This window comes from Bos mutus, chromosome 4, assembly GCF_027580195.1.
Source record: "Bos mutus isolate GX-2022 chromosome 4, NWIPB_WYAK_1.1, whole genome shotgun sequence".
Taxonomy (NCBI): Eukaryota; Metazoa; Chordata; class Mammalia; order Artiodactyla; family Bovidae; genus Bos; species Bos mutus.
This window is the reverse complement of record NC_091620.1, coordinates 56000-83746: the sequence shown is the minus strand read 5'-3', so window position 1 is coordinate 83746 and position 27747 is coordinate 56000. Positions and strand designations below refer to the sequence as shown.

The 27747-nt window shown below is 38.8% G+C and overlaps 1 protein-coding gene across 1 annotated transcript in view; it reads right to left on the bottom strand.

The window, feature by feature from the left end:
- Positions 1–7147: 7147 nt before the first annotated feature.
- Positions 7148–27747, bottom strand: part of LOC102281688 (GTPase IMAP family member 7-like) — a 32425-nt gene continuing 11825 nt past the window's right edge. Inside the window, 2 exon segments of the mRNA XM_070368748.1 lie at positions 7148–8370; positions 8373–8557. Of these exon segments, the coding sequence (XP_070224849.1) occupies positions 7637–8370; positions 8373–8557 (919 nt within the window). The 3' untranslated portion in view covers positions 7148–7636.

Sequence of the window (27747 nt, the reverse complement as noted above, 5' to 3'; positions counted from 1 at the left end):
CTGCATTCAGATGGATATATCTTTCCTTTTCCCCTTTGCCTTTAGTTTCTCTTCTTTTCTTAGCTATTTGTAAGGCTTCCTCAGACAACCATTTTGCCTTTTTGCTTTTCTTTTTCTTGGGGATGGTCTTGATCACAGCCTCCTGTACAAATGTTATGAACCTCTGTCCATAGTTCTTCAGGCACTCTCTCTGTCAGATCTAATCCCTTGAATCTATTTGTCACTTCCACTGTATAATCATAAGGGATTTGATTTAGGTCATACCTGAATGGTCTAGTGGTTTTCCCTACTTTCTTCAATTTAAATCTGAATTTGGCAATAAAGAGTTCATGGTCTGGGCCACAGTCACCTCCAAGTCTTGTTTTTGCTGATTGTATAGAGTTTCTCCATCTTTGGCTGCCAAAAAATATAACAATCTGATTTTGGTGTTGACCTTCTGGTGATGTCCATGTGAAGAGTCCTCTCTTGTGTTGTTGGAAGATAGTGGTTGCTATGACCAATGCATTCTCTTGGCAAAACTCTGCTAGGCTTTGCCCTAATTCATTTTGTACTCTAAGGACAAACTTGCCTGTTACTCCAGGTATCTCTTGACTTCCTACTTTTTCATTCCAGTCCCCTACAATGAAAAGGACATCTTTTTTTGCTGTTAGTTCTAGAAAGTCTTGTAGGTCTTCATAGAACCATTTAACTTCAGCTTCTTCAGCATTAGTGGTTTTGGCATAGACTTGGATTGCTGTGATACTGAATGGTTTGCCTTGGAAACAAACAGAGATCATTGTGTCATTTTTGAGACTGCACCCACGTACTGCATCTCAGGCTCTTTTGTTGACTATGAGGATTAGTCCATTTCTTGCCCACAGTAGTAGGTGCAAAGGCTATCTGAATTAAACCTGCCCATTCCAGTCCATATTAGTTCACCAGTTCCTAAAATGCTGATGTTCACTCTTGCCGTCTCCTGTTTGACCACTTCTAATTTACCTTGATTCATGGACCTAACATTACAGGTTCCTATGCAATATTGTACTTCACAGCATCGAACTTTACTTCCATCACCAGTCACATCCACACCTGGATGCTGTTTTTGCTTTGGCTCAGCTTCTTCATTCTTTTCTGAGGTATTTCTCCACTCTTCTCCAGTAGCATATTGGGTTTCTACCGACCTTAGGAGTTCATTGTTCAGTGTCATATCATTTTGCCTTTTCATAGTGTTCATAGGATTCTCAAGGCAATACTGAAATGGTTTGCTGTTCATTTCTCCAGTGAACTAGCTGATTCACAAGGGAAGCCCAAGAATACTGGAGTGGGTATTCTCCAGTGGATCTTCCTGACTCAGGAATAGAACATGGGTCACCTGCATTGCAGGCAGATTCTCTACCAACTGAGCTATCAGGAAATCCCCTCCAGTGGACCACACTTTGTCAGAATTCTCCACCATGACCCATTCATCTTGGGTGGCCCTACATGGCATGGCTCATAGTTTCATTGCATTAGACAAGGCTTGGATCCATGTGATCAGTTTGATTAGTTTTCTGTGATTGTGGTTTTCATTCTGTCTTCACTAAGAGACATGGTAATTTTGAGGCCAGCTTTTCTCATTAGAGACACGTCAACGTTCAGTAAGGACAGGCTCTGTTGGTCACCATTTAAGACTTGCTGGGTGAAGTCATCAGGGGCTTCTATGTGTGCTATCTTCCAGGAATATGTAATTTTGAGTCTACGTTCAACAGATTGATTGTCACAAATGTTTGGTTGTTCATGGGTTCTGTACACAGCATTTTACAAACGACTGCTGCATTTCATGCATGCTTCCTTGACCTTGAGACTCGTTACTCAACATCTCTGGAACCCTTCTGGTGGAGTCATCTTTGAACTTAAATGCCACAGTGGAAAGAAAACAAGTCTATTTGTAGCTGCTTTTTATTTTCAACCAAAGCATGTATTCAAGCTTGGTTATTGACTTTATTCACCAGATTGAGACTCTGCCAAAAACTAAAGTCATTCCATGAGGTCAAGTTCTGTTCTCTAAGAACAGTGAAAGCGTTTGCCAGAGTTATCCCCTATACTTGTTGTGAGAGTCTCCATTCACCTGCTTTCTCTTCAGTCCCAAGGGCATGGAGACTCCACTGCACAGATGCTTAGCTGGTCAAGGCTGGTCTTTGACTGATCTTGAGTACATAAGGATCAGGGCTCTGAGGGACACTTCTACCATTTCACACATGCAGGCTCTACTCCACCTCTATGACTGTTCTGACTGTGGGATTTACATATAATTACCAGTCTGTGAGAGGGATGTGGCCACCTCAAACTTCTTCCCATAATCTTAAGGAGCACAGTGCTTCTCTGGACTCCTGCTACACCACTCAGAGCACCCAATGCTGCTATTTCAGGAATAGAAGGGGAAGATCTTGGGGTTCTTCTGTAGTGTGCTCTCCTCCACAGCAAACGAGGTGATCTATATCTAAGCCCTGCATTAAGTAAGAAAGACATCACAAAGAAGGAAGACATTTATTCTAGTCTCCTACAGACTTGTCATGTTGGCTCCACTAGTGTCTCATGAAGGAAATCTTGGATAGCTGCTATCCTAAGCAGAAACTCTCTCCAACCCCTGCTCATCCATTGTGTAATTAAAGCTCCCAACCCAATAATCAAGCTGAATTTCTTTGAAGGGTAAAGCCTCTCCTTCCCATGGCTTTTGCCAGCTTCTGCTGAAGGCCGAGCAGTGTGGACAGGGCTGCTTCCATCTGCACCCCTGCCCTCACCTCCTCCTCCTCCAGCCACTGGCCTTGCTTCTGACTCCTCCTTGGTTGGAGGACAGAAAAGAAACCACTGAAGACAAGTCTGGTGCAATCTGGTCTTTGGGGAATGGAGACACACTTAGTGGCTCTTTTCCTCATGGAGCTCCATTAATGACTCGGCAGATAACCTCCCCTGGAAATCTACCATTACATGTCCAACTGCTGACTGCTATCTGCCCTCCAGCTGGTCATTTCAACTCCAGTTCCTGGCAGAGTTGGGATCCCTGGTAGACTTCCAGTCAAGTCCCCTTTAAGCCAGCTTTGGCTGGCTCCATCCTGTGTGGCCTACAGCTGACTTGTGGGAAGAACACACTTGGGTCCCACAGTCAGTGAAAGCTATGGTTGCTTCAAATCAGCCTCCTCAATCATTATCCTCTGGCACATGGCAACATCTTTTATATTTCCCCCAAGAGCATCTGGCTCTAAAGTTTCACTCCAGAGGTCTTGCCCCCCAGGAATCTCTTACCATGCAGCACTAATGTCCTTAGGCAGCATCAAGACCCAGGGGGCCATCTTATTGGTGTGAAGCAAGAGAGATCTCTTGTCCTATTAGGTAGAGCACAAGAGAATTCCCCGTGGAGCCTCCCTTATGAAATGCCATGGTTACAGAGAGATCACCCTCTTGACTAGGGGAGCCACTACTCTAGGCATAAAACCCCTAAATTTGCCAACCCTGAAGGTTGTTGTCCTTCCAATCAAACTGTCCTCTTTTACAAAGCCCTTTCTTCATAGCTCAATTGGTAAAGAATCTGCCTGCTATGCAAGGAGACCCCTGTTTAATTCTTGGGTCAGGAAGATCCCCTGGAGAAGGGAAAGGCTACCCATTCCAGTATTCTGGCCTGGAGAATTCCATGGACTACAGTCCATGAGGTCACAAAGAGTTGGACACAACTGAGCCACTTTCACTTTCACTTTCCTCTTGAACTCTTCAAATATCTACTGAATTATTTGAACAACTACACCTCACAGAACTGGTCACCACCTGCTTCCTTTCAAGTTCTACACAAATCTTTTAGTACTTAAGACTGGAATGTGGGGATGTTGTCAGTACTGAGTCAGTCGAAATGAATATTTATTGTTAATATCCTGCCACATTCACCCTAGGCCTCTCACATAAACTTCAGTTTAAAATTTCAGTGTCAGACCCTCCCTTTGACTCTGATACTCACCTTGTCACAAACCTAATTGAAGGCTGTCACTTCTGAGTCTACCCTGGTGGTCTCACCTCCAGACCCTAACTTTCCTCTTTCTGCAAAGAAAGGGGCTTATCATCCCATCATCCACATGCACACATCCTATACATCCTTCAGAGTAGACCTCAAACCTGGAATTCTTCCTCAAGTCTTCTCCTATGAATCCTACTTTCCCCAACTACGGATCATGGCTGTCGCATATTTCAACCATAGGAATAGTACACACAGTGAGTATGGGAACTTCCTGAGACCTCAGGGTTCAGAACCACCTTCAGAGAAAACTGGGATATGATGAAAGTAAAGATAATCTAATGGTCAAGAATTCACGCATCAAGGAAAAGATGATACCTATATGATTCACTTCAATTACTCATTTTTCTTCTAAGTATGTTTTACCTTCAAAAATAGAATATAGGTTTGAGAGAAAAGAAATCAGCTCCTTTAAGTTGCATCTTCATTAGGTCCTAACACAAGCCTAGAAACACACAAGCTAACTGACTTCATAATGCTTCTGCAAATCCCTGAGAGAAAATATCATCCAAATGGTTCATAAAGGAAATACGTCTGGGCAGTGCATGATTGTTCACTCTCTAGAGATAATGTAGCACTGATGAATCACTCACAAGGAACTAACTATAAACATAAGATTCTTTTATAGCAAATAGCAGTTGGGGCCCACAGTGTTATTTCACATATACTATGAATGTTTCTCACAACAGACTTTTCTTCCACGTTGTCTTACTCCATTCATAGTATTTGTGATGAACCTTGGAATGAGCAGGTATTTGAGATGTTATTTTCTTGAGATTTAATCTCCAATCCCTGTGTCCTTAAGTTTCATGGATGCAGTAAACACTGTCACTTTCACAGACAAAACAAAAGACAGCTGTAAAAATTCCAGATATTTGAGTTTGAGTTATCTACCATATGTGTTTTAATATACACTCATCTCTGTATCACTGAAGTTTTGTAATGATTTTAGCAAGAGAGAACCTTTAATGTGTTCACTGTCAATGTCACAGTCTATGTGGGTAAAATTTTCCCAGAGATTTCAACAGTCACATGAGACTTTCCTGCTGTCAGGGGATTGAAAAAAATAAAAATCAGGGAATGCTTTCAAATAGAAAAAGAAGTAGGTATCATAAGATGTATCCATCAGGATTCTAGCAGAAAAAAGATGGTCTGTAGTGACATAATTGAATCTGAGTCTAGTGAAGAGGCTTCCTATGAGTGATGGATACAAGGTTTGGAAATGACAAGGGAGAGGTCCAGTAACAGTGAGGAAATTGTATCAGTAACCTAAGTGGTGAACAAAAGGCAGAATCCAGAAGGAGAGTTGGGTGGAGAGATCTCAAGGAGAGGAGCTATGACCTTCAACTTAGGAGTAGCAACTACTCAGAGATGACACCACAGGGAGAAAGGCAGGAGGACAGATATACTGATCTTGCTTTTCTACCTTCAAGAGATCTCCTGCTTGGATTTCCTTTGGCAGAAACCAAGCAGAGGACTGACAGCAAGAGATCCCACTGATGTAGTCCATGCAGATCAGCCTCCCAGGCAACAAGTTAGATTGAAAGGGAGAGGGGGGGTGAAGTGTGGATGTGCAGAGGCAAATGAAAACTATTTGATAGAGAAGAGGTTTTTATATGACAGTTAGGAGCACTTGAAGTTAGGACAGTACCTTAAAAGAGGGAGAGAGCCCACTGGTGGGGTTGGACCAGTGTCTTGTGAAAGTTTCCTAGTTGGGAGGACTTGTGCCTCTGCTCTGGTGGATGGAACTGGACCTTGTCTCTCTGAAAGGCAGTGCTGTGCCTAGAAGTGTGTGTTCGGGTGTCTATGGGCTTGATGTGGCTTTGGGCAGTCCTTCTGCTAATGATCAGGGTTGTGTTTCTGTTTTGCAAATGGTTTGGCGTGAAGTGTCCAGGACTGGAGATTTCGGGTCTTTGGGTGGGGCTTTATCTTAGTGTTTATATGGAGGCCTTTAGGAGAGCTCCTGTCAATTAACATTCCATTAGCAAATGTGCTGTTTGATGCAGAGATCTCAAATCCCTAGGTTGTGCTCTGTGACAACCAACAGGGGTGGAAAGGGGGTTCAAGAGGGAGGGGACATATGTGTACCTATCACTGATTCATGTTGAAATATGGAAGGAACCAACATAATACTGGAGAGCAATTTCTTCCAATTAAAAAAATTAAGATGTCTAAAAAGATCGAACTAGTGCCTTTGAAAGAGCTTTAAAAGCCAGCAGATATGAATCAAAATTCAGCTCTATTGATCTCTAGGCAAAAATTCAGATGGCTCTAGTCAAATTACTTACAGTCCTGAGACTCACTGTCATCTTTTCTATAAGGTTGTTATAATAATTAATTTAAATAAAATGACATATAAAATATTTTTGTATAGAATAACAGTCATGTTAATCTGTACTATACTTAGATGGCATTGATAGCAAAAAAAAAAAAAAAAAAAAAGAGAGATACATTTAATAGCAAAAAGAGAAGAGAATAAAACAAGAGAATTTGCCAACTTCCACATCTCCATGAACCATAGAGTAATGGTGCCAGAGAAGCCCATGCTTCACAAACAAAGTTCTCATAGGTGTAGATTCAAATAATATACTAGTTACTAGATCAGTGGGGCCTACACTTAACATAGGCAATGTTTCTTATTTGAATTTTCCCAAATTGAATCTTTGAACTCTACAAAATGGATCATTACCTGGTTATGTCAATTTCATAAACTCTTAAATTTATTGGCATTGTGTGGAAGGACAGGTAGGAGCCAGGAGTGCTGGGGAATGAGCTGGAAAGTTATTTAATTCTGGTTAACTCTTACTGCATGGGTTTCCCAGATGATGCTAGTGGTAAAGAATCCCCCTACCAATGTATGAGATGTAAGTAATGTGGGTTTGACCCCTGGTTCAGGAAGATCCCCTGGAAGGTGGCATGTAACCCACTCCAATATTCTTGCCTGGAGAATCCCACGGACAGAGGAGCCTGGTGGGCTACAGTCCATAGGGTCGCAAAGAGTAGGACAGGATTGAAACAACTTAGCCTGCTTGCATGCAATCCTCACTGCATAACAAATCATCCCAAAACATAGTGGTTTAAAAGAATAGCAATCATTTATTTTTCTCATGAATCTGCAATTTGGGCAGGACCCCATGGGGAAGACTCATCTTTGCTCTTTGCAGTTTCATCAGTTGGCAGCTGAAGAATCCACTCTGTGTTGCCTCACTTGCAAGGCCAGCAAGATGATTCTGGATGGCAGATGAAATGTCAGCCAGGGGAGTGCAGCAGTGACTTCAGGTTCTCTTCATGGGGGCGACTTGGGCTTCTACTCAGGCTTCCTCACAACAGGGTGGGCAAATTCCAAGGGTAACCAATGTGGAAGAGCAAGGAGGCATTTTCCCTATCTAATCTTAGAAGTCATATGGTGTTCCTTCAACCACCCACTATTTCTCAAAGCAGTCACAAAATCCCTCCAATTTCAAGGTTAGGAACATAGACCCATAGCTCAAGGGAGAGAGATCATAAGAGGATTCAGATTGTAAGAAGTCAGAAGATAGGGTTTTAACCATCTTTGGAAAATAAACATTACCGCATTAACAAGGTTTAGTAAACTGAGGAGTAAAAATAAACTTTATACTACCAGAACATGTGCCATATTTTTGAAAGCACATTTCTAATCATGTTGAATGAAACTTGAAATATATTCATCTCAGCTTCTCCCCTTATATTTTTCATTCGTTCATCATGCTTCTGCATTAGCAACGTTATTTGTTTCTCCTTTTCTGCTGGTTGTTTATGGACATATTCCTTTTCTACTAGTTTAATTTTGTTTTGCAATTCATCAACATAGACTTTCTTCAAGTGTTCCTCCTGCTGTCTCAGCTTTTGGTCTATGTCCTTGTAAATGGGGTCAGAAAAGTAAGCCCCTTGGTTGTTCTGCACCGTCTTGTCTATCAGCTCCACCAGCTCCTGCACCTGAGCTTCCTTCTCAGCCTGCTCTGTGTTTTTGCTGTTACTGATGGCACAGCGGCGGTCTCCACACTCCTGTAGGAGGCTTTGTAGGTTTCCATCCGAATCCTCCAGAAAATTGCTCAGGCTCTGGTTCTCCAGCTCCTCTTTGCAAGTGAATAAGATGATCATATACTTCATGGCTGCTTTCCCAAACAGATTCTTGACCAATGCCACGGTTTGCTGCTCTTCCTGTGTGTGGCGGCCCAGCCTCAGGACCAAGACGATGGCATGAGGCCCGGGACAGGAGGCGAGGACACATCGGCTGATTTCCCTGCAGGTGGTGTTCAGGCTCTCCTTGGTGTCAAAGAGCCCTGGGGTGTCAACAACGAGAAGCTCTCTCCCCTTCCGTTTCAGGGATGCTTCTGACAAGTTTTGGTAACAGCTTGGGCAGCAATCTCAGACTTGAGTACTTTTCCCCCCAGTATGGTGTTTGCAGTCGCACTTTTCCCACTTTTGGTCTTCCTGACCAGCAGGATCCTCAGAGCGTTGTTTGGCGTGGCAGCCATATTTACATTAAGAGATTTTGGCGCACAGGCACCCACACCACTTTAAGAAAGGGTAGGAGAGAGGAAAATGGTCAATTTAGGTAAGTAGGAACCATTCCCACTCTCTTTCCCCTTCTTTCTTTTCCTCCCTGAAAGTTTCTAATGTTCTCTTATGCATATTGACCCCGGTAGAGACAGAAAATTTAAACAGTTGAATTGTTATTTAAGAAATAACCAAGTAGTTAGAGTGTCCCCACAAAAGTGTCAGGTCCTGATGGTTTCCCAGGGAACTCATGAAACCTTTAAAGACCTGATAATCTCAGTGTTACTCAAACTATTCCTGATCACATAGCTATGAAGGAAAATGTTCAGTTTTTTCTATGAAGCAAGTGTAATGTTAACTCCAAAAGCTAACAAAGATTTCACAATAAGTAAAGCTATAGACATGTCTCATGTATAAATATTGGTAAAAAGTTCTAAATAAATTATTAGATGTGAAAAGCAGTATCACATGAGTAAGTATGATTCTTTTAGGAATACTAGGGTGATTCAACATGCAGATTTTGACTGTTACAATACATTCCATTAAGAGGTTAAGAAGAAAAGTAACTAGATGCAGAAGAGTCATTTGGCCAAATTCAATCCTGCTTCATGTTTAAAGCAGTTCATCAAATTTAGGTTAATTGATTCTTCTTTAATGTGATTATATATATATTTAAAATTTTTGATCACTTGCTTTTTCATGCAACTAAAATTGTTTGTTGTTCAGCCACTAAGTTGTGTCCAACTCTTTTGTAGCCTGCCTGGCTTCTCTGTCCATGGCATTTCCCAAGCAAGAATACTAGAGTGGGTTGCTATTTCCTTCTCCAGAGTATCTTCCTGACCCAGGGATCCAACCCAAGTCTCCTACATTGGCAGGCAGATTCTTTGCCATTGAGCCACCTGACTCAGTTGGTGAACCAGCTGGGACCTAATAGCTCAACTGGTAAAGAATTTGTCTGCAATGCAGGAGACTCCGGTTTGATCCCAAGATTGGGAAGATCCCCTGGAGAAGGGAAAAGCTACCAACTCCAGTATTCTGGCCTGCAGAATTCCATGGACTGTATAGTCCATGTGTTTGCAAAGAGTTGGACATGATTCAATGACTTTCACTTTTCACAGCTGGGAAACCCAGCAACTAAAGCAATTGACTATAAAATTTATTTGGATGAAGAAAAAAAAATTAGCCTGGGCAATGAAGCCAAAAAAAAAAAAAAAAGAGGGAAGATTAGCTTTCAGTTCAGTTCAGTCACTCAGTCATGTCCAACTCTTTGGGACCCCATGAATTGCAGCACCCCAGGCCTCCCTGTCCATCACCAAGTCCTGGAGTTCACTCAAACTCATGTCCATCGAGTCGGTGATGCCATCCAGACATCTCATCCTCTGTCGTCCCCTTCTCCTCCTGCCTGCAGTCCCTCCCAGCATCAGGGTCTTTTCCAATGAGTCAACTCTTCACATGAGGTGGTCAAAGTATTGGAGCTTCAGCTTTAGCATCAGTCCTTCCAAAGAACACCCAGGACTGACCTCCTTTAGAATGGACTGGTTGGATCTCCTTGCAGTCCAAGGGACTCTCAAGAGTCTTCTCCAACACCACAGTTCAAAGCATCAATTCTTCAGTGCTCAGCTTTCTTCACAGTCCAACTCTAACATCTGTACATAACCACTGGAAAAACCGTAGCCTTGACTAGACGGACCTTTGTTGGCAAAGTAATGTCTCTGCTTTTGAATATGCTATCTAGGTTGGTCATAACTTTCCTTCCAAGAAGTAAGTGTATTTTAATTTCATGGCTGCAATCACCATCTGCAGTGATTTTGAAGCCCCCCAAAATAAAGTCTGACACTGTTCCCACTGTATCCCCATCTATTTCCCATGAAGTGATGGGACCAGATGCCATGATCTTAGTTTTCTGAATGTTGATCTTTAAGCAAACTTTTTTACTCTCCTCTTTCACTTTCATCAAGAGGTTTTTGAGTTCCTCTTCACTTTCTACCATAAGGGTTGTGTCATCTGCATATCTGCAGTTATTGATATTTCTGCTGGCAATCTTTATTCCAGCTTTTGATTCTTGCAGCCCAGTGTTTCTCATGATGTACTCTGCATATAAGTTAAATAAGCAGGGTGACAATATACAGCCTCGACGTACCCCTTTTCCTATTTGGAACCAGTCTGTTGTTCCATGTCCAGTTCTAACTGTTGCTTCCTGACCAGGTAGTAAAATACAACAGTTTCTATAGTTAAAGCAGTATGATGTTGGTGCATGGATAGACAGAACAGTGAAACAAAAACAGAAAATTCAAATATAGGCCAAATTGATCATACTATATTCATTTATATTCAAATCATTTACATTATGCTACATTTATATTCAGTAAGGTAGCATCTCACATCAATGTGAAGAAAGATGGACTAGTAAGCAATATTGAGATAACCACATAGAAAAAATAAAACTGCATCCATTTTCTTCATGCCTTCCAAATTCCAAATGGATTAGAAATTTAAATATAAAAAAGTTAATCCATATAAATAATAGAAGAAACATGGGTAAATCTTTGTAACCTGGTTATAGTAAAATATTTATAAAATTTGAAATAGAGTAAGAAAAGAGACTCCTAAATTTGATTACATAAAAATCAAACAGATATTGTGGGGATAAAACCCACCATACACAATACATAAATGTCAAACTAGGGGAAAAATTATTCCTGCTTATATAAAAGAGGGGTAATTTACCTTTTTATACAAATAATATCTATACAGATGATTGATAAGCACATGAAAAGATGCTCAACATCACTAACTACTCAAGAAATGCAATCAAAACTACATTGATGTATCACCTCACAGCAATCAGAATTGCCATCATCAAAAATTTTACAAATAATAAATGCTGGAGAGAGTGTGGAGAAAAGGGGACCCTCCTCCACTGTTGGTGGAAACATAAATTGGTATAGCCTCTATGAAGAACAGTATGAAAGATCCTCAAGAAACTCAAAATAGAGTTGCCATATGATCCAGCAATCCAACTCCTAGGCATATTATCCAGATAAAACTCTCATTTGAAAAGATACGTGCAGCCCTATGTTCATAGTAGCACCATTTACAATAGCCCAGACATGGAAACAACCTAATTGTCCATCTACAATGAATGTGTAAAGGAGCTGTGGTTTGTATATACAGTGGGATATTACTCAGCCATAAAAGAGAATGAAATATTGCCATTTGCAGCAACATGGATGAAATGAGATGCTTTCATATTGAGTGAAGTAAGTCAGACAGAAAAAAAAATATGGTACAATTTATATGTGGAATCTAAAAAAATAAATGACTTTATTTACAAAACAGGAACAGACTCACTGACACAGAAAACAAACTTATGATTACCAAATAGGAGAGTTAGGGAAAAGGGATAAATTGGGAGTATAGGATTTATGGGTACATACCACTATATAGAAAAATGCAGAGGAAACAGAGATCAAATTGCCAACATCTGCTGGATCATGGAAAAAGCAAGAGAGTTCCAGAAAAATATCTATTTCTGCTTTATTGACTATGCCAAAGCCTTTGACTGTGTGGATCACAATAAACTGTGGAAAATTCTGAAAGAGAGGGGAATACCAGTCCACCTGACTTGCCTCTTGAGAAACCTATATGCAGGTCAGGAAGCAACAGTTAGAACTGGACATGGAACAATAGACTGGTTCCAAATAGGAAAAAGGAGTACGTCAAGGCTGTATATTGTCACCCTGTTTATTTAACTTATATGCAGAGTACATCATGAGAAATGCTGGGCTGGATGAAGCACAAGCTGGAATCAAGATTGCCAGGAGAAATATCAATAACCTCAGATACGCAGATTACACAACCCTCATGACAGAAAGTGAAGAGGAACTAAAAAGCCTCTTGATGAAAGTGAAAGAGGAGAGTGAAAAAGTTGGCCTAAAGCTCAACATTCAGAAAACTAAGATCATGGCATCTGGTCCCAACACTTCATGGGAAATAGATGGGGAAACAGTGGGAACAGTGTCAGACTTTATTTTTTGGGCTCCAAAATCACTGCAGATGGTGATTGCAGCCATGAAATTAAAAGACGCTTACTCCTTGGAAGGAAAGTTATGACCAATCTAGATAGCATATTGAAAAGCAGAGACATTACTTTGCCAACAAAGGTCTGTCTAGTCAAGGCTATGGTTTTTCCAGTGATCATATATGGATGTGAGAGTTGGACTGTGAAGAAAGCTGAGGTCTGAAGAATTGATGCTTTTGAAGTGTGGTGTTGGAGAAGACTCTTGAGAGTCCCTTGGACTGCAAGGAGATCCAGCCAGTCCATTCTAAAGGAGATCAGTCCTGGGTTTTCTTTGGAAGGACTGATGCTGAAGCTGGAACTCCAATACTTTGGCCACCTCATGCGAAGAGTTGACTCACTGGAAAAGACCCTGATACTGGGAGGGATTGGGGGCAGGAGAAGGGGACGACAGAGGATGAGATGGCTGGATGGCATCACTGACTTGATGGACGTGTATTTGAGTGAACTCTGGGAGTTGGTGATGGACAGGGAGGCCTGGCATGCTGCAATTCATGGGGTCGCAAAGAGTCGGACACGACCGAGTGACTGAACTGAACTGAACCACTATATATAAAATACATAAGCAACAATGATTTACTGTATAATAAAAAGGGACTATATTCAAAAAATTATAATAACCTATAATGGAAAAGAATCAGAATATCTATCTATCTCTCTATCTATCTGTATATATATAACTGAATCACTCTGCTGCAATTATAGTTAATAGACTATACTTCAATAAAAATATTTTAGAAAGCAAACAATATCTAAAAGTAGAGAAACAAAAGACCAATAACTCAATAGAAAATTGGGTAAGAGATTTGAATGAACAAGTTCAAGAAAAAAATGTAAATATCTCTTGAATATATAAAAAGATATTAACATTCACTCATAATAGACAAAAATATATCTAAACAGAAAAACCCTAAAATTAATTAATTAATGTTATACTTTAATGTTATTTCTCATGTACAGGTTTGGCAAAAACTTGAAAGTTTTATGATACAATCTATTGGTAAATGGTATAGGGGAGGGACTCCCTGGTGACCCAGTGGTTAAGAATCCACCTTGCAATGTGGGGGATGCAGGTTCTACCCTTGGTTGGGGAACTAAGAGCCCACATGCCATGGAGCAACTAATCTCACCACAACCAGAGAGCCCGTGTGTCCCAAGGAAACATCCCACATGGCAACAAAGATCTTGCATGCTGCAACTAAGACCCAACACAGGCAAATAGATAAATATTTAAAAATAAAAGGTTTAGGGAAAATAGTTTCTCTCCTGCATGACTATTGGGAAGAGAAAAACAGTCTAAAAGAAACAGAGAAGTTAGCAAGTACTTGCAACAGTACATATGCATTTACCCTTTGATTATCAATTACAATTTTAGGATTTATCCCAAAGGCACCCCGACAAAACAAACAAACAAACAAAACAAAACAAACAAACAAACAAAAAAAACAGAAGAAAATTATGCAAAAGGCTGTTAACTTCACTGTTGGGATCCTTTAATGGACTGGAACCTGGTGGTCCAGAGTCAATAATAAGAAAGTGAAAGAGAGAGCTGGAGGGAGAGAGAAAGAGAAAAGAAAGAAAGAAAGATGCGGGGACCCAAGCTCTGATGGAGCAAAGGTGCTTTAATGATCTTTCTCTGAGTATATATAGGCTGTTATACAAGAAATTTCTTTCAACAATGATAAAGATCAGAAAACCAAATGTACAGCAACCGTTACCAAGGGAACAAGGGATTAATAATGGTCACAAGGTCAGAAGACAAACCACATCTCAAGAAAGAGGATCGAGACTAAGCAGTTTTGTCGTAAAGAGAATGTTTACTGAAGGAGACTCAAACTTGTCTCATCCTGTGGCCTCAGTCCTGAGAATTGCGTGCAGCTCTACTCCTTTCTGGCAGCAGAAACTAATAAGGAACAGAGGATTTATGAGAAACAGCATGTAAGAATCCTTCTGTTAAACATTCCCTGACAATTCCCCCTTATTTATTTATAATGTTTGTAAAAAGGGTTCTGACCATTTGAGTTTGTTTAGTTTTAACAACTTTTGCATGAAGGCAACTGTAGATGACAAATATAATTGTCAAGACAATCACCAAAATTACAGTTCTAGACCCGATGCTGTGAGTAAAGGTTTGAAACCATCCGCGTGGGTCTAGCCCAGATAATTGATCAGCTAGTTGTTCAGCTAAAGTTTGCAAATTAGTGGAAGAGGACAGATTTTTAGAAAAGGTTTCAAAGATTTCTTTTTGTAATAATTGTACATTCAGAGAGGAATTATCATGTATGTTTTGTGAATGAAATTTGATTTGTTCCCAGTTACACAGGAGTAACACAAAATTGAGTAGAATTCTAATCACATTTTAGCATCACCTGTTTTTGTACATCTATCTATTTTGTACATCTATCTATTTTGTACAACCCATCTGATGGCTGTTTTTAGTTCCTGTATTTCATCTTGAATATCCTCATCTATCTGAGCCTGAGTGGCCCACATAGAATGAGCATCTTTAGTCCAATTTTGGATAAAATTATGTGTTTGAATTGAGGTTTGTAAAGCAATGCCAGTGACAGCAGCAGTGGTGCAAATAGCTATTAATCCCCAAATGCCAAAAATCAGCCATCCAATGAATCGTTTAGATCACCAGAGCAACTTAGTAAGTAACTGGGAAGCAAGTTCAGCTATGGGACCTGCTTCCCAGGGCTGCTGGAGATTTATTGGTAACCATGGATTACGTCGAGATAGAAGAATAAAAAAGGGAATCATTTCTTTAGGAAATAGAGGAGTTAAGACAAGTATATAATTTGCAGTTTATACAAGTTACAGAACATAAAGTCTTATTGAATTGTAAATTTCCTATAGCTACAACAAAAGGAAGTGGAACACAGGCTTGTATGAAATATGATTGATTATAGCGAAAGAAATAATTAATATGACTATGAGTGGTCTCTGTGAAATGTCCAGTCTAAGTCCCAAGTTCTTCGGTGCTTGCAGCAAGTTTCCAGATGTCCCATTGTTTAAGCCCAATCTGTTTATTGAGGATGATTTGAGGGTGAGAAATTGTCATTTCGCCATCAAGCCAGCCAAGGAGTCCTTTTCATGGAAGTGTTTCATTGAACTGTTGGTAATCTTTTATGTTACTTAAGTGACATAATCACATATAGTACTGTTAATATCATCTGAGCAGTTAGGTAGCCATATACCATGGGGTCCCCAATCAACAATTGTGTAATTGGCCAAAAACATAAATTTCCCTGATTTAGCTTGACATTTATCTCAATAAACAGGAGTATATTTAAAGTCTTTATAAATAAACCCCTTACATTCTAACTTTTGTCCTTTTCCTAGAGTTTTGATAGTATTGATATGATTTTTATGAAAGAACAGGGCAGTAAACAGTCCAAGCAATGTGTGGAAGTTCCTTTTTGGAGGCAGGATGAAAGCCCATGTTTGTTGACTAACATTAAATACGTAATTTTGTTGGGCCCATGCATAAAGAAAGGATTTCATAGCCTAGAGAAATGTTAATTAGTCTTCCTTCTTCCTCAGGATGAAAGGGCCCTTCCAAGCTCCAAGGAAGGAGCATATATGTTGACTAGTGGCATTAGTGGATATGATTGGTCCTATATCTGTCCATCCTACAACCTACAATAAAAAGGTTGGGGGGGCGTTAGGTATATAAGCCCAATAAGTGTGATCAATCAAGTCAGCCTGAGCAGGGGAAGCAAAAGCAAGCAAAGCAAGCATAGCGACAAAAATAGTTTCAGGATTCCGAGGCATTCCCTGTTGAGAAATCAGATTTTCAGCTTGATTAGTAAGGGTTTTTATCTGTCCCCCAAGTAAGGAGATCCTAAGGTCGATGACATTGAGTGCAGTATTTTTTGGAAATTTTTAAAGTTGTCATGGCTTGTATTGGAATTTCTTCCTCTTGGGGTTTTTGTTGTTTCATCTCTAGTTTGAATGTTGGGGGCCCCCTTAGGTCAAATCTTCCAAAGAGGAAGCCATGTGAGTTCGCTGGATCCATCTGGAGAAATAGAAGCATACCCCTTTCCCTGAAAGATTAGTTTCCTGGATTCCCATTGATTAGTTAACCCGTCCTGATACCACATGGGCAAAGGAAGGGAGGTGTCCTTCAATGTCTCGAAATGTTTTTCTTCTTTTGTCAAAATATCTCCTTGCAGTAAATTTAAAACAAATAAAGCTATATTAACAATAGTTATAGAAAGAAAGGAAAGTGATAATGATGAAAACATTCCTAGGAAATATTTCAGTCCAAAAAAAAATCATCTAGAGATCTGTTTGGGGACTGGTAGATAATGTCCTCCAAGAGGACACTGAGAAGCTTTCATTTTAAATTGACCTTGACTCTTGACTACCTAAGCCTTTCCTCCCGAATGTTGTTTCCATGAATTTGTTTACTTCCATGTCAAATGTATGAGCCACCATCTTGCTCAGCCAATGCTATTGTTTCTCTTTTTCACATATGTAAATCAAATAGACCCAATTTTGGCTCTAAGTTAACTTCTTGGTCTTTGGGTATCTTGGAACTGACAACACTGATGGTGTTAGAGGTAGGTTTGTCTGGTTGATACAGTTTATGTCTCGTGTTTAATAGATGGGACAGTCACCGGCCTAAAACAAGCCTTTGTAGACATATACACCCATTTAAAAAATATTTTTTCATTAGGCCCAGGTGTCGGTGGCACAGTCTGTCTAATGTAGAGGTCATCAGCTCCAACCAAGCAACGTGTCAGTAAGCAAGCCTGCCCTAACTCCCATGAGGCACCACAGTCTTGCTGCCATCACTGACTAACCATGAAAATTTGGATGTGGTTTTGAAATAATGGGTTGATTTTTTCTTCATTCAGTACATACGTTTTTCCTGATACAAAAAGAAATGGGATCTGACTGTGTTTTAAGTGGTTTGTGTTATTTGGGGCAAAGGATTAGGAGCAAACACTCAAACATTTTATCCTAAGTGAAATTACTGAAAAGCTGATGCAGAACAACTTGACGAATGAAACGCTGCTCACATCCAAGTACCTGACCTTGTCCTGGGAAAAGAAACTCAGCCTAGCAGCTGTTGAATCTCTCTGTTCAGTGTGTCAAAGAAGATGATTATACTTTCAAGACAGACCTGAAAAGAAGGTGAATATTTTGCACTTTTGGTACTCTTAGGAACAAATAACTTATTCAGCAAATGGTGTCTTTTTTATATTGTTTTTGTTTTGTATTGTGAAACAGGCACCGAAGCGGATGTTATTTTGTTTTAAGAATCTTACAGACTGGAAACAGAAATAAAGCTATATTAACAATAGTTATAGGCTTAAAGAATATATTGCATTAGAATCTAGTAAAGTGTGCTCTGGATAAGGAAGATAAAAGTGTTTCTGTGTATTCCCCCTTATTTAATTTTTTATTTGTAGTTTCAGTATGTAATGTGTTTGTTTAATTATGTCTTGTGTTTGTGGATTATAAGGAATGTTTATAATCTGTTTAATAGAGAATGAATGTAAAAATTGTTTGAACTGCTTAGACATATAGGGCAGGGCCATTGTCTGTTTTTATAGAATCAGGTGTTCTCATTATTGCAAAGTAAGCTAACAGGGGGGTTATAACATGTTGTGTAGTTTCACCTTGGAGAGGTGTGGCCCACGTAAAAGAAGAATTTGTATCAATTGAGACATGTAAGAAGGAAGAGGAAGAAAGTTCAGGGGAATGAGTTATATCCATTTGTCATAAAATTCTTTTTCATTTGTCATAGACCTTTTTTATATTTTTGTATTAATCATTTTATTTGCCATTTCTTATATCTTTTTATTAAAAGTGTATGTCTTACTTTTCTTTAGCAACTATGAAATGTCTGTATGTTAGCATTTTATAGATTGGTGAATATATTTATTATATTATGTATTATTATATATTTATTTATATATATATTTATTAATAGTCTAAAATCTCTTTAGTTTTTCTGTAAGAAAAACTTTTTGTAAGAGGAAGTTAGTGTTCAGTAGTTAATGTTTTAAAATCTTACTTTATTTGGAAATGACCTAGCTATTTAATAAACTTTTATTATTTAGTTTAGTACAACTCTGGAAATTTAAGTTACCCCAATATTAAGAGATTATTTTAGATTATAATAATAGATTATTTTAGATTATAATAATAGATTACTCTATTAAATATAATTATTTTATTTTATTTTTATTATTATTATTTTTTAGCATCTACTTCTGCTTTATTGACTATGCCAAAGCCTTTGACTGTGTGGATCACAACAAACTGTGGAAAATAATATATAATTTTATTTATATATATATAAAATAAATATAATTATTTTAAATAGAGTTTAAAAGTTTTCATCTCATTTATATATTTATATATATGTATATATAAAGAGTTACCTTTTTGTTGACAAATTTAGTTTACCTTAAACCTAGGCATAATAAAAGTATTACATAATGTTGATGACTTAAGACATGTCTTAATTACGTTAGTAAACAATTTAAATTATATTTATATTTAAATAAACATTATATTTAATATTGAATATTTTTCAGTTCATGTGAACCTGAATTTAAACAAAGCTCATTTATAAGTTAATTTCATATTATTCAAAAACAAAGATAGACATTGAGACATAGATAAATTTAGATAGATAGACATAGTTTTCTGCTTGAAATTTAAAATATCTTTTGATATATATATATATATTTTTTTTTTTTTTTTTTTGAGTTCCACCAATTTGTTTATGGTTGAGTCCTGGATAGAGTGGGCTGTGTATCCCAAGGACATGATAAGAGTTAACTTTAAGTTTTTTCTTAAGCCTCTTTTTGTTTCCCAGGCAGAATTGGAACTCCAAAAAACATATTAACAAGTTAACCTTTTCTTGACTGCACGTGTAAGAAGAACCAGTTTTGCAATTTCAAAAAAGATTTTATTTTAATCAGTTTTCTCTGGAGTCTAAAGAATATCATGGACATTCAGTGTCAAAAATATCATTTCTCCTTTTTGAAGTTACAGTATATTATTAATGCTATATGAATGTGGGAATTGCTATCACATTGGATGTAAAGCCTTGGCTACAAAATTTGGACAAATAGTAGGACTGTTAAGCATACCTTGAGGTAACATAGTCTATTGAAATCTTTTATGAGGCCTGATGTGATTAGGAAAAGGGAGAAAGAAAGTGAATCTCTCTTGGTCTAAAGAGTGTAAAGGTATATTTAAAAAGCAATCTTGTAAATCAGTAATAATAATGTGCCAATTTTAAGGAATAGTAGTAGGTGATGGGATCCCTGGTGGTAATGCACCCATAGGTTTCACAGATGCATTAACTTTTTAAAGGTCTGTTAAGAGACGCTATTTGTTAGATTTCCTTTTTATAACAAAAATAGGAGCATTCCAAGGAGAGCAAGATTCTTCAATATGTTTCAATTCTAATTGTGTGTCTATAAGCTATTATTTTAATAATTGCTTTGTTTGTTAAATGAGCAGTGGCCCCTAGAAAAAATGTGGAATGTATATATGAGTTTGCCATTGCATAAGTAAGTCCCTTCTTATTAGATTAAGGGGTGAATCTATCACATAAGGTCTTAATGTTGTAGGCTGGCCTTTTGGTTCTTCATATGGGTAGATTTGAACATTTTGATAAATTTCTTGTACTTTGGTTTGAGAAATTCCTGCAATTTGGCAAGAGATTTTTTTTGTATAGGCCAGGATTTGGGCCATGAGTGTTTTGGAAATAATAGTAATATCAGATCCAGTGTCGAGGAGACCAGAAAATCTTTTACCATTAATTTTGATATTTATATTTAGTCAGGCATATTCAGATACCAATGATGTCTATAAGGATTGTTTTTGATCTTTACTGTTGAATCTGCCTGTCTGTACATCATTAGAGCAGTTAATAGAAATGTAAGGCAAAAGAAGTAATTGAGCAATTTTGTCCCCTTTTCTAAATTGCCATAGAATCTGAGATGACATCATGATTTGAATTTTTCCTTTATAATCTGAATTAATTACTTCAGGGTGAACAGCAATTTCTTTAGAAGTCAAATTAGAGGGAGGAGCTAAGATGGCAGAGGAGTAGGATGGGGAGAACACTTTCTCCCCCACAAATTCATCAAAAGAACATTTAAACACCAAGTAAATTCCACAAAACAACTTCTGAATGCCGGCAGAGGACATCAGGCACCCAGAAAAGCAACCCGTCTTCGAAAGGAGGTAGGAAAAAATATAAAAGACAAAAACAGAGACAAAAGAGGGAGGGATGGAGTTCCGTCCTGGGAAGGGAGTCTTAAAAAGAGAGAAGTTTCCAAACACCAGGAAACCTTCTCACTGCCGAATCTGTGCCGAGCCTTGGAAGCACAGAGAGCAACATAACTGGGAGGAAAAATAAATAAACAATTAAAACCTGCACATTGCGAGCCCTACGGTAACTCCCCCAGCGGAGAAGCAGCACAGACGCCTGCATCCGCCATTAGCAAGCGGGGGCTGGGCAGGGAGGCGTGGCGCGGGCTGCATCGCAAGGATCTGGCCTGAATACCCCGAGCACTATCTGAGCGAAATAATTTGGGCTAGCAAACCAGACTGTGGGGTATCTACCACGCAAAAAGCCAGACCTAACCTAAGACACCGCCAGGCCCGCACACGGAACAAAGGACTGAACAGAGATAGCCGGTGGCAGACCATCCCCCTCCGGTGATAGGCAGCCAGAGCCGGAAGGGGACAATCGCAGCCCCAGAGAGACATTGTCTATAAAACTGTAAGCAGGCTTCTTTGCTAACTAAAACCCTTGGGGGTCTGGATGGTCAACATCTGCCTGAGAAGGTGCGCTGGTTGCACACCTAGATAACCGAGCGGTGGGGAGGCGATAAGTCGCAGCAACGCGCGCCAAACACCTCATCACCTGAGCTGCTCGGATCTGGGAAGGGCACAAAACGCAGGCCCAACCGAGAGTCTGCGGGTTTGAGGACTACCCGAGTGCCTGAACCTGAGCGGCTTGGACCTGGGAAGCACAGGCAGCCCAGGGCCGGCCACGGATGGTTCCCAGCAGAGCAACCTAGAGCCTGAGCAGCGTGGGCAGGGAGGCTACACGCGCCGTGAACGGGGGGCAGACCCAGTGTGGCTGAGGCACTGCGAGCACACACCAGTGTTATTTGTTTGCAGTATCCCTCCCTCCCTCCCCACAGCGCGAATGAACAAGTGAGCCTAAAAAAAAAAAAAAAAAAAAAAAAAAAGTGTCCTCCACCGTCCCCTTTGTGTCAGGGCGGAAACCAGACACTGAAGAGACCAGCAAACAGAAGAAGCTATAACAGAGGGATCCGCCTTGGAAACTACAGGCAATAGATTAAAACCCTGTGGTTAGAACCAACTACATAGGAAGGGGCCTATAGATCTTGAGAAATATAAGTCGGACCAAGGAACTAGCCAAAAATGAACTGAACCCACAATACTCACAACAAAACCAGAGAAAGTCCTAGATATATTTTTACTATTTTTACGATCATTCTTTCTTTCTTTTTTTTAATTTTTTAAATTAAAAAAATTTTTAAGTCCTCTATTATTCCTTTAATTTCCACTTTTATAACCGATTACTTTGCAAAAAAAAAAAAAAAAAAGACCCTATTTTTTTTTTTAAAGCAAACTTCATATATATATATTTTATAATTTTTTTTGACCTTGGTTTTTTTTTTTCCTTCTTTTCTTTAACATTGTATTTTTGAAATTCCAAACTCTAGTCTAGATTTTTAATTTTTGCTTTTATGTATTTGTTACCCATTTTGTACCTTTAAGAACCCAATCTTCAGTACCCATTTTTCACTAGGGAGTGAGATTACTGGCTTGACTGCTCTCTCTCCCTTTGGACTCTCCTTTTTCTCCACCAGGTCGCCTGTGTCTCCTCCCTAACCCCTCTCTACTCTACCCAACTCTGTAAATTTCTGTGTGTTCCAGACGGTGGAGAACACTTAGGGAACTGATTACTGGCTGGATCTGTCTCCCTCCTTTTCATTCCCCCCTTTTATCCTCCTGGCCACCTCTGTCACCTTCCTCCTTCTTCTCTTCTCTGTATAACTCCATGAACAGCTCTGAGCGGTCCAGTTGTGGAGTGCACATAAGGAAGCGATTACTGGCTAGCCCACTCTCTCCTGTATTGATTCCACCTCATCTCATTTGGGTCACCTCTAAATCCCTCCTCCCTCTTTTCTTCTCCATGTAATGCTGTGAACCTCTCTGGGTGACCCTCATGGTAGAGAAACTTTTCATCTTTAACGTAGATGTTTTATCAATGGTGCTGTATAGAAGGAGAAGCTTTGAAACTACTGTAAAAATAAGACCGATAACTGGAAGCAGGAGGCTTAAGTCCAAATCCTGACTCCAGGGAGCTCCTGACTCCAAGGAACATTAATTGACAGGAGCTCATCAAATGCCTCCATACCTGCACTGAAACCAAGCACCACACAAGGGCCAACAAGTTTCAGGGCAAGACATACCAAGCAAATTCTCCACCAACAAGGAACACAGCCCTGAGCTCCAAGATACAGGCTGCCCAAAGTCACCCCAAAACCATAGACATCCCATAACTCATTACTGGACATTTCATTGCACTCCAGATAGAAGAAATACAGCTCCACCCACCAGAACACCGACACAAGCTTCCCTAACCAAGAAACCTTGACAAGCCACCTGTACAGACCCACACAGAGCGAGGAAACACCACAATAAAGAGAACTCCACAAACTGCCAGAATACAGAAAGGACACCCCAAACTCAGCAATTTAAACAAGATGAAGACACAGAGGAATACCCAGCAGATAAAGGAACAGGATAAATGCCCACCAAACCAAACAAAAGAGGAAGAGATAGGGAATCTACCTGATAAAGAATTCCAAATAATTATAGTGAAATTGATCCAAAATCTTGAAATCAAAATAGAATCACAGATAAATAGCCTGGAGACAGGGATTGAGAAGATGCAAGAAAGGTTTAACAAGGACCTAGAAGAAATAAAAAGAGTCAATATATAATGAATAATGCAATAAATGAAATTAAAAACACTCTGGAGGCAACAAATAGCAGAATAACAGAGGCAGAAGATAGGATTAGTGAATTAGAAGATAGAATGGTAGAAATAAGTGAATCAGAGAGGATAAAAGAAAAATGAATAAAAAGAAATGAGGACAATCTCAGAGACCTCCAGGACAATATTAAAACGCTACAACATTCGAATCATAAGGGTCCCAGAAGAAGAAGACAAAAAGAAAGACCATGAGGATATACTTGAGGAGATAATAGTGGAAAACTTCCCTAAAATGGGGAAGGAAATAATCACCCAAGTTCAAGAAATCCAGAGAGTCCCAAACAGGATAAACCCAAGGTGAAACACCCCAAGACACATATTAATCAAATTAACAAAGATCAAACACAAAGAACAAATATTAAAAGCAGCAAGGGAAAAACAACAAATAACACACAAGGGAATTCCCATAAGGATAACAGCTGATCTTTCAATAGAAACTCTTCAAGCCGGGAGGGAATGGCAAGACATACTTAAAATGATGAAAGAAAATAACCTACAGCCCAGATTACTGTATCCAGCAAGGATCTCATTCAAATATGAAGGAGAAATCAAAAGCTTTACAGACAAGCAAAAGCTGAGAGAATTCAGCACCACCAAACCAGCTCTCCAACAAACATTAAAGGATATTCTCTAGACAGGAAACACAAAAACGGTGTATAAAATCGAACCCAAAACCATAAAGTAAATGGCAACGGGATCATACTTATCAGTAATTACCTTAAACGTAAATGGGTTGAATGCCCCAACCAAAAGACAAAGACTGGCTGAATGGATACAAAAACAAGACCCCTACATATGTTGTCTACAAGAGACCCACCTCAAAACAGGGGACACATACAGACCGAAAGTGAAGGGCTGGAAAAAGATTTTCCGTGCAAATAGGGACCAAAAGAAAGCAGGAGTAGCAATACTTATATCAGATAAAATAGACTTTAAAACAAAGGCTGTGAAAAGAGACAAAGATGGTCACTACATAATGATCAAAGGATCAACCCAAGAAGAAGATATAACAATTATAAATATATATGCACCCAACACGGGACCACTGCAATATGTAAGACAAATGCTAACAAGTATGAAAGGAGACATTAACAATAACACAATAATAGTGGGAGACTTTAATAGCCCACTCACACCTATGGATAGATCAACTAAACAGAAAATTAACAAGGAAACACAAACTTTAAATGATACAATAGACCAGTTAGACCTAATTGATATCTATAGGACATTTCATCCTAAAACAATGAATTTCACCTTTTCCTCAAGCACACATGGAACCTTCTCCAGGATAGATCACATCCTGGGCCATAAATCTAGCCTTGGTAAATTCAAAAAAATAGAAATCATTCCAAGCATCTTTTCTGACCACAAGGCAGTAAGATTAGATCTCAATTACAGGAGAAAAACTATTAAAAATTCCCACATATGGAGGCTGAACAACACGCTGCTGAATAACCAACAAATCACAGAAGAAATAAAAAAAGAAATCAAAATTTGCATAGAAACGAATGAAAATGAAAACACAACAACCCAAAACCTGTGGGACACTTTAAAAGCAGTCCTAAGGGGAAAGTTCATAGCAATACAGGCATACCTCAAGAAACAAGAAAAAAGTCAAATAAATAACCTAACTCTACACCTAAAGCAACTAGAAAAGGAAGAAATGAAGAACCCCAGGGTTAGTAGAAGGAAAGAAATCTTAAAAATTAGGGCAGAAATAAATGCAAAAGAAACAAAAGAGACCATAGCAAAAATCAACAAAGCCAAAAGCTGGTTCTTTGAAAGGATAAATAAAATTGACAAACCAGTAGCTAGACTCATCAAGAAACAAAGGGAGAAAAATCAAATCAATAAAATTAGAAATGAAAATGGAGAGATCACAACAGACAACACAAAAATACAAAGGATCATAAGAGACAATTATATGCCAATAAAATGGACAACGTGGAAGAAATGGACAAATTCTTAGAAAAGTAGAACTTTCCAAAACTCGACCAGGAAGAAATAGTAAATCTTAACAGACCCATCACAAGCACGGAAATTGAAACTGTAATCAAAAATCTTCCAGCAAAAAAAAAGCCCAGGTCCAGACAGCTTCACAGCTGAATTCTACCAAAAATTTAGAGAAGAGCTAATACCTATCCTGCTCAAACTCTTCCAGAAAATTGCAGAGGAAGGTAAACTTCCAAACTCATTCTATGAGGCCACCATCACCCTAATACCAAAACCTGACAAAGATCCCACAAAAAAAGAAAACTACAGGCCAATATCACTGATGAACATAGATGCAAAAATCCTTAACAAATTTCTAGCAATCAGAATCCAACAACACATTAAAAAGATCATACACCATGACCAAGTAGCCTTTATCCCAGGAATGCAAGGATTCTTCAATATCTGCAAATCACTCAATGTAATACACCACATTAACAAATTGAAAAATAAAAACCATATGATTATCTCAATAGATGCAGAGAAAGCCTTTGACAAAATTCAACATTCATTTATGATAAAAACTCTCCAGAAAGCAGGAATAGAAGGAACATACCTCAACATAATAAAAGCTATATATGACAAACCCACAGCAAACATTATCCTCAATGGTGAAAAATTGAAAGCATTTCCTCTAAAGTCAGGAACAAGACAAGGGTGCCCACTTTCACCATTACTATTCAACATAGTTTTGGAAGTTTTGGCCACAGTAATCAGAGCAGAAAAAGAAATAAAAGGAATCAAATTGGAAAAGAAGAAGTAAAACTCTCACTATTTGCAGATGACATGATCCTCTACATAGAAAACCCTAAAGACTCCACCAGAAAATTACTAGAACTAATCAATGACTATAGTAAAGTTGCAGGATATAAAATCAACACACAGAAATCCCTTGCATTCCTATACACTAATAATGAGAAAACAGAAAGAGAAATTAAGGAAACAATTCCATTCACCATTGCAACGGAAAGAATAAAATACTTAGGAATATATCTACCTAAAGAAACTAAAGACCTATATATAGAAAACTATAAAACACTGGTGAAAGAAATCAAAGAGGACACCAATAGATGGAGAAATATACCATGTTCATGGATTGGAAGAATCAATATAGTGAAAATGAGTATACTGCCCAAAGCAATTTATAGATTCAATGCAATCCCTATCAAGCTACCAAGGGTATTCTTCACAGAGCTAGAACAAATAATTTCACAATTTGTATGGAAATGCAAAAAACCTCGAATAGCCAAAGCTATCTTGAGAAAGAAGAATGGAACTGGAGGAATCAACCTACCTGACTTCAGGCTCTACTACAGAGCCACAGTTATCAAGACAGTATGGTACTGGCACAAAGACAGAAATATTGATCAATGGAACAGAATAGAAAGCCCAGAGATAAATCCACGCACCTATGGACACCTTATCTTTGACAAAGGAGGCAAGAATATACAATGGATTAAAGACAGTCTCTTTAACAAGTGGTGCTGGGAAATCTGGTCAACCACTTGTAAAAGAATGAAACTAGAACACTTTCTAACACCATACACAAAAATAAACTCAAAATGGATTAAAGATCTCAACGTAAGACCAGAAACTATAAAACCCCTAGAGGAGAACATAGGCAAAACACTCTCCGACATACATCACAGCAGGATCCTCTATGACCCACCTCCAAGAATATTGGAAATAAAAGCAAAAATAAACAAATGGGACCTAATGAAACTTAAAAGCTTCTGCACAACAAAGGAAACTATTAGCAAGGTGAAAAGGCAGCCTTCAGAATGGGAGAAAATAATAGCAAATGAAGCAACTGACAAACAACTAATCTCAAAAATATACAAGCAACTCCTACAGCTCAACTCCAGAAAAATAAATGACCCAATCAAAAAATGGGCCAAAGAACTAAATAGACATTTCTCCAAAGAAGACATACAGATGGCTAACAAACACATGAAAAGATGCTCAACATCACTCATTATCAGAGAAATGCAAATCAAAACCACTATGAGGTACCATTTCACACCAATCAGAATGGCTGCAATGCAAAAGTCTACA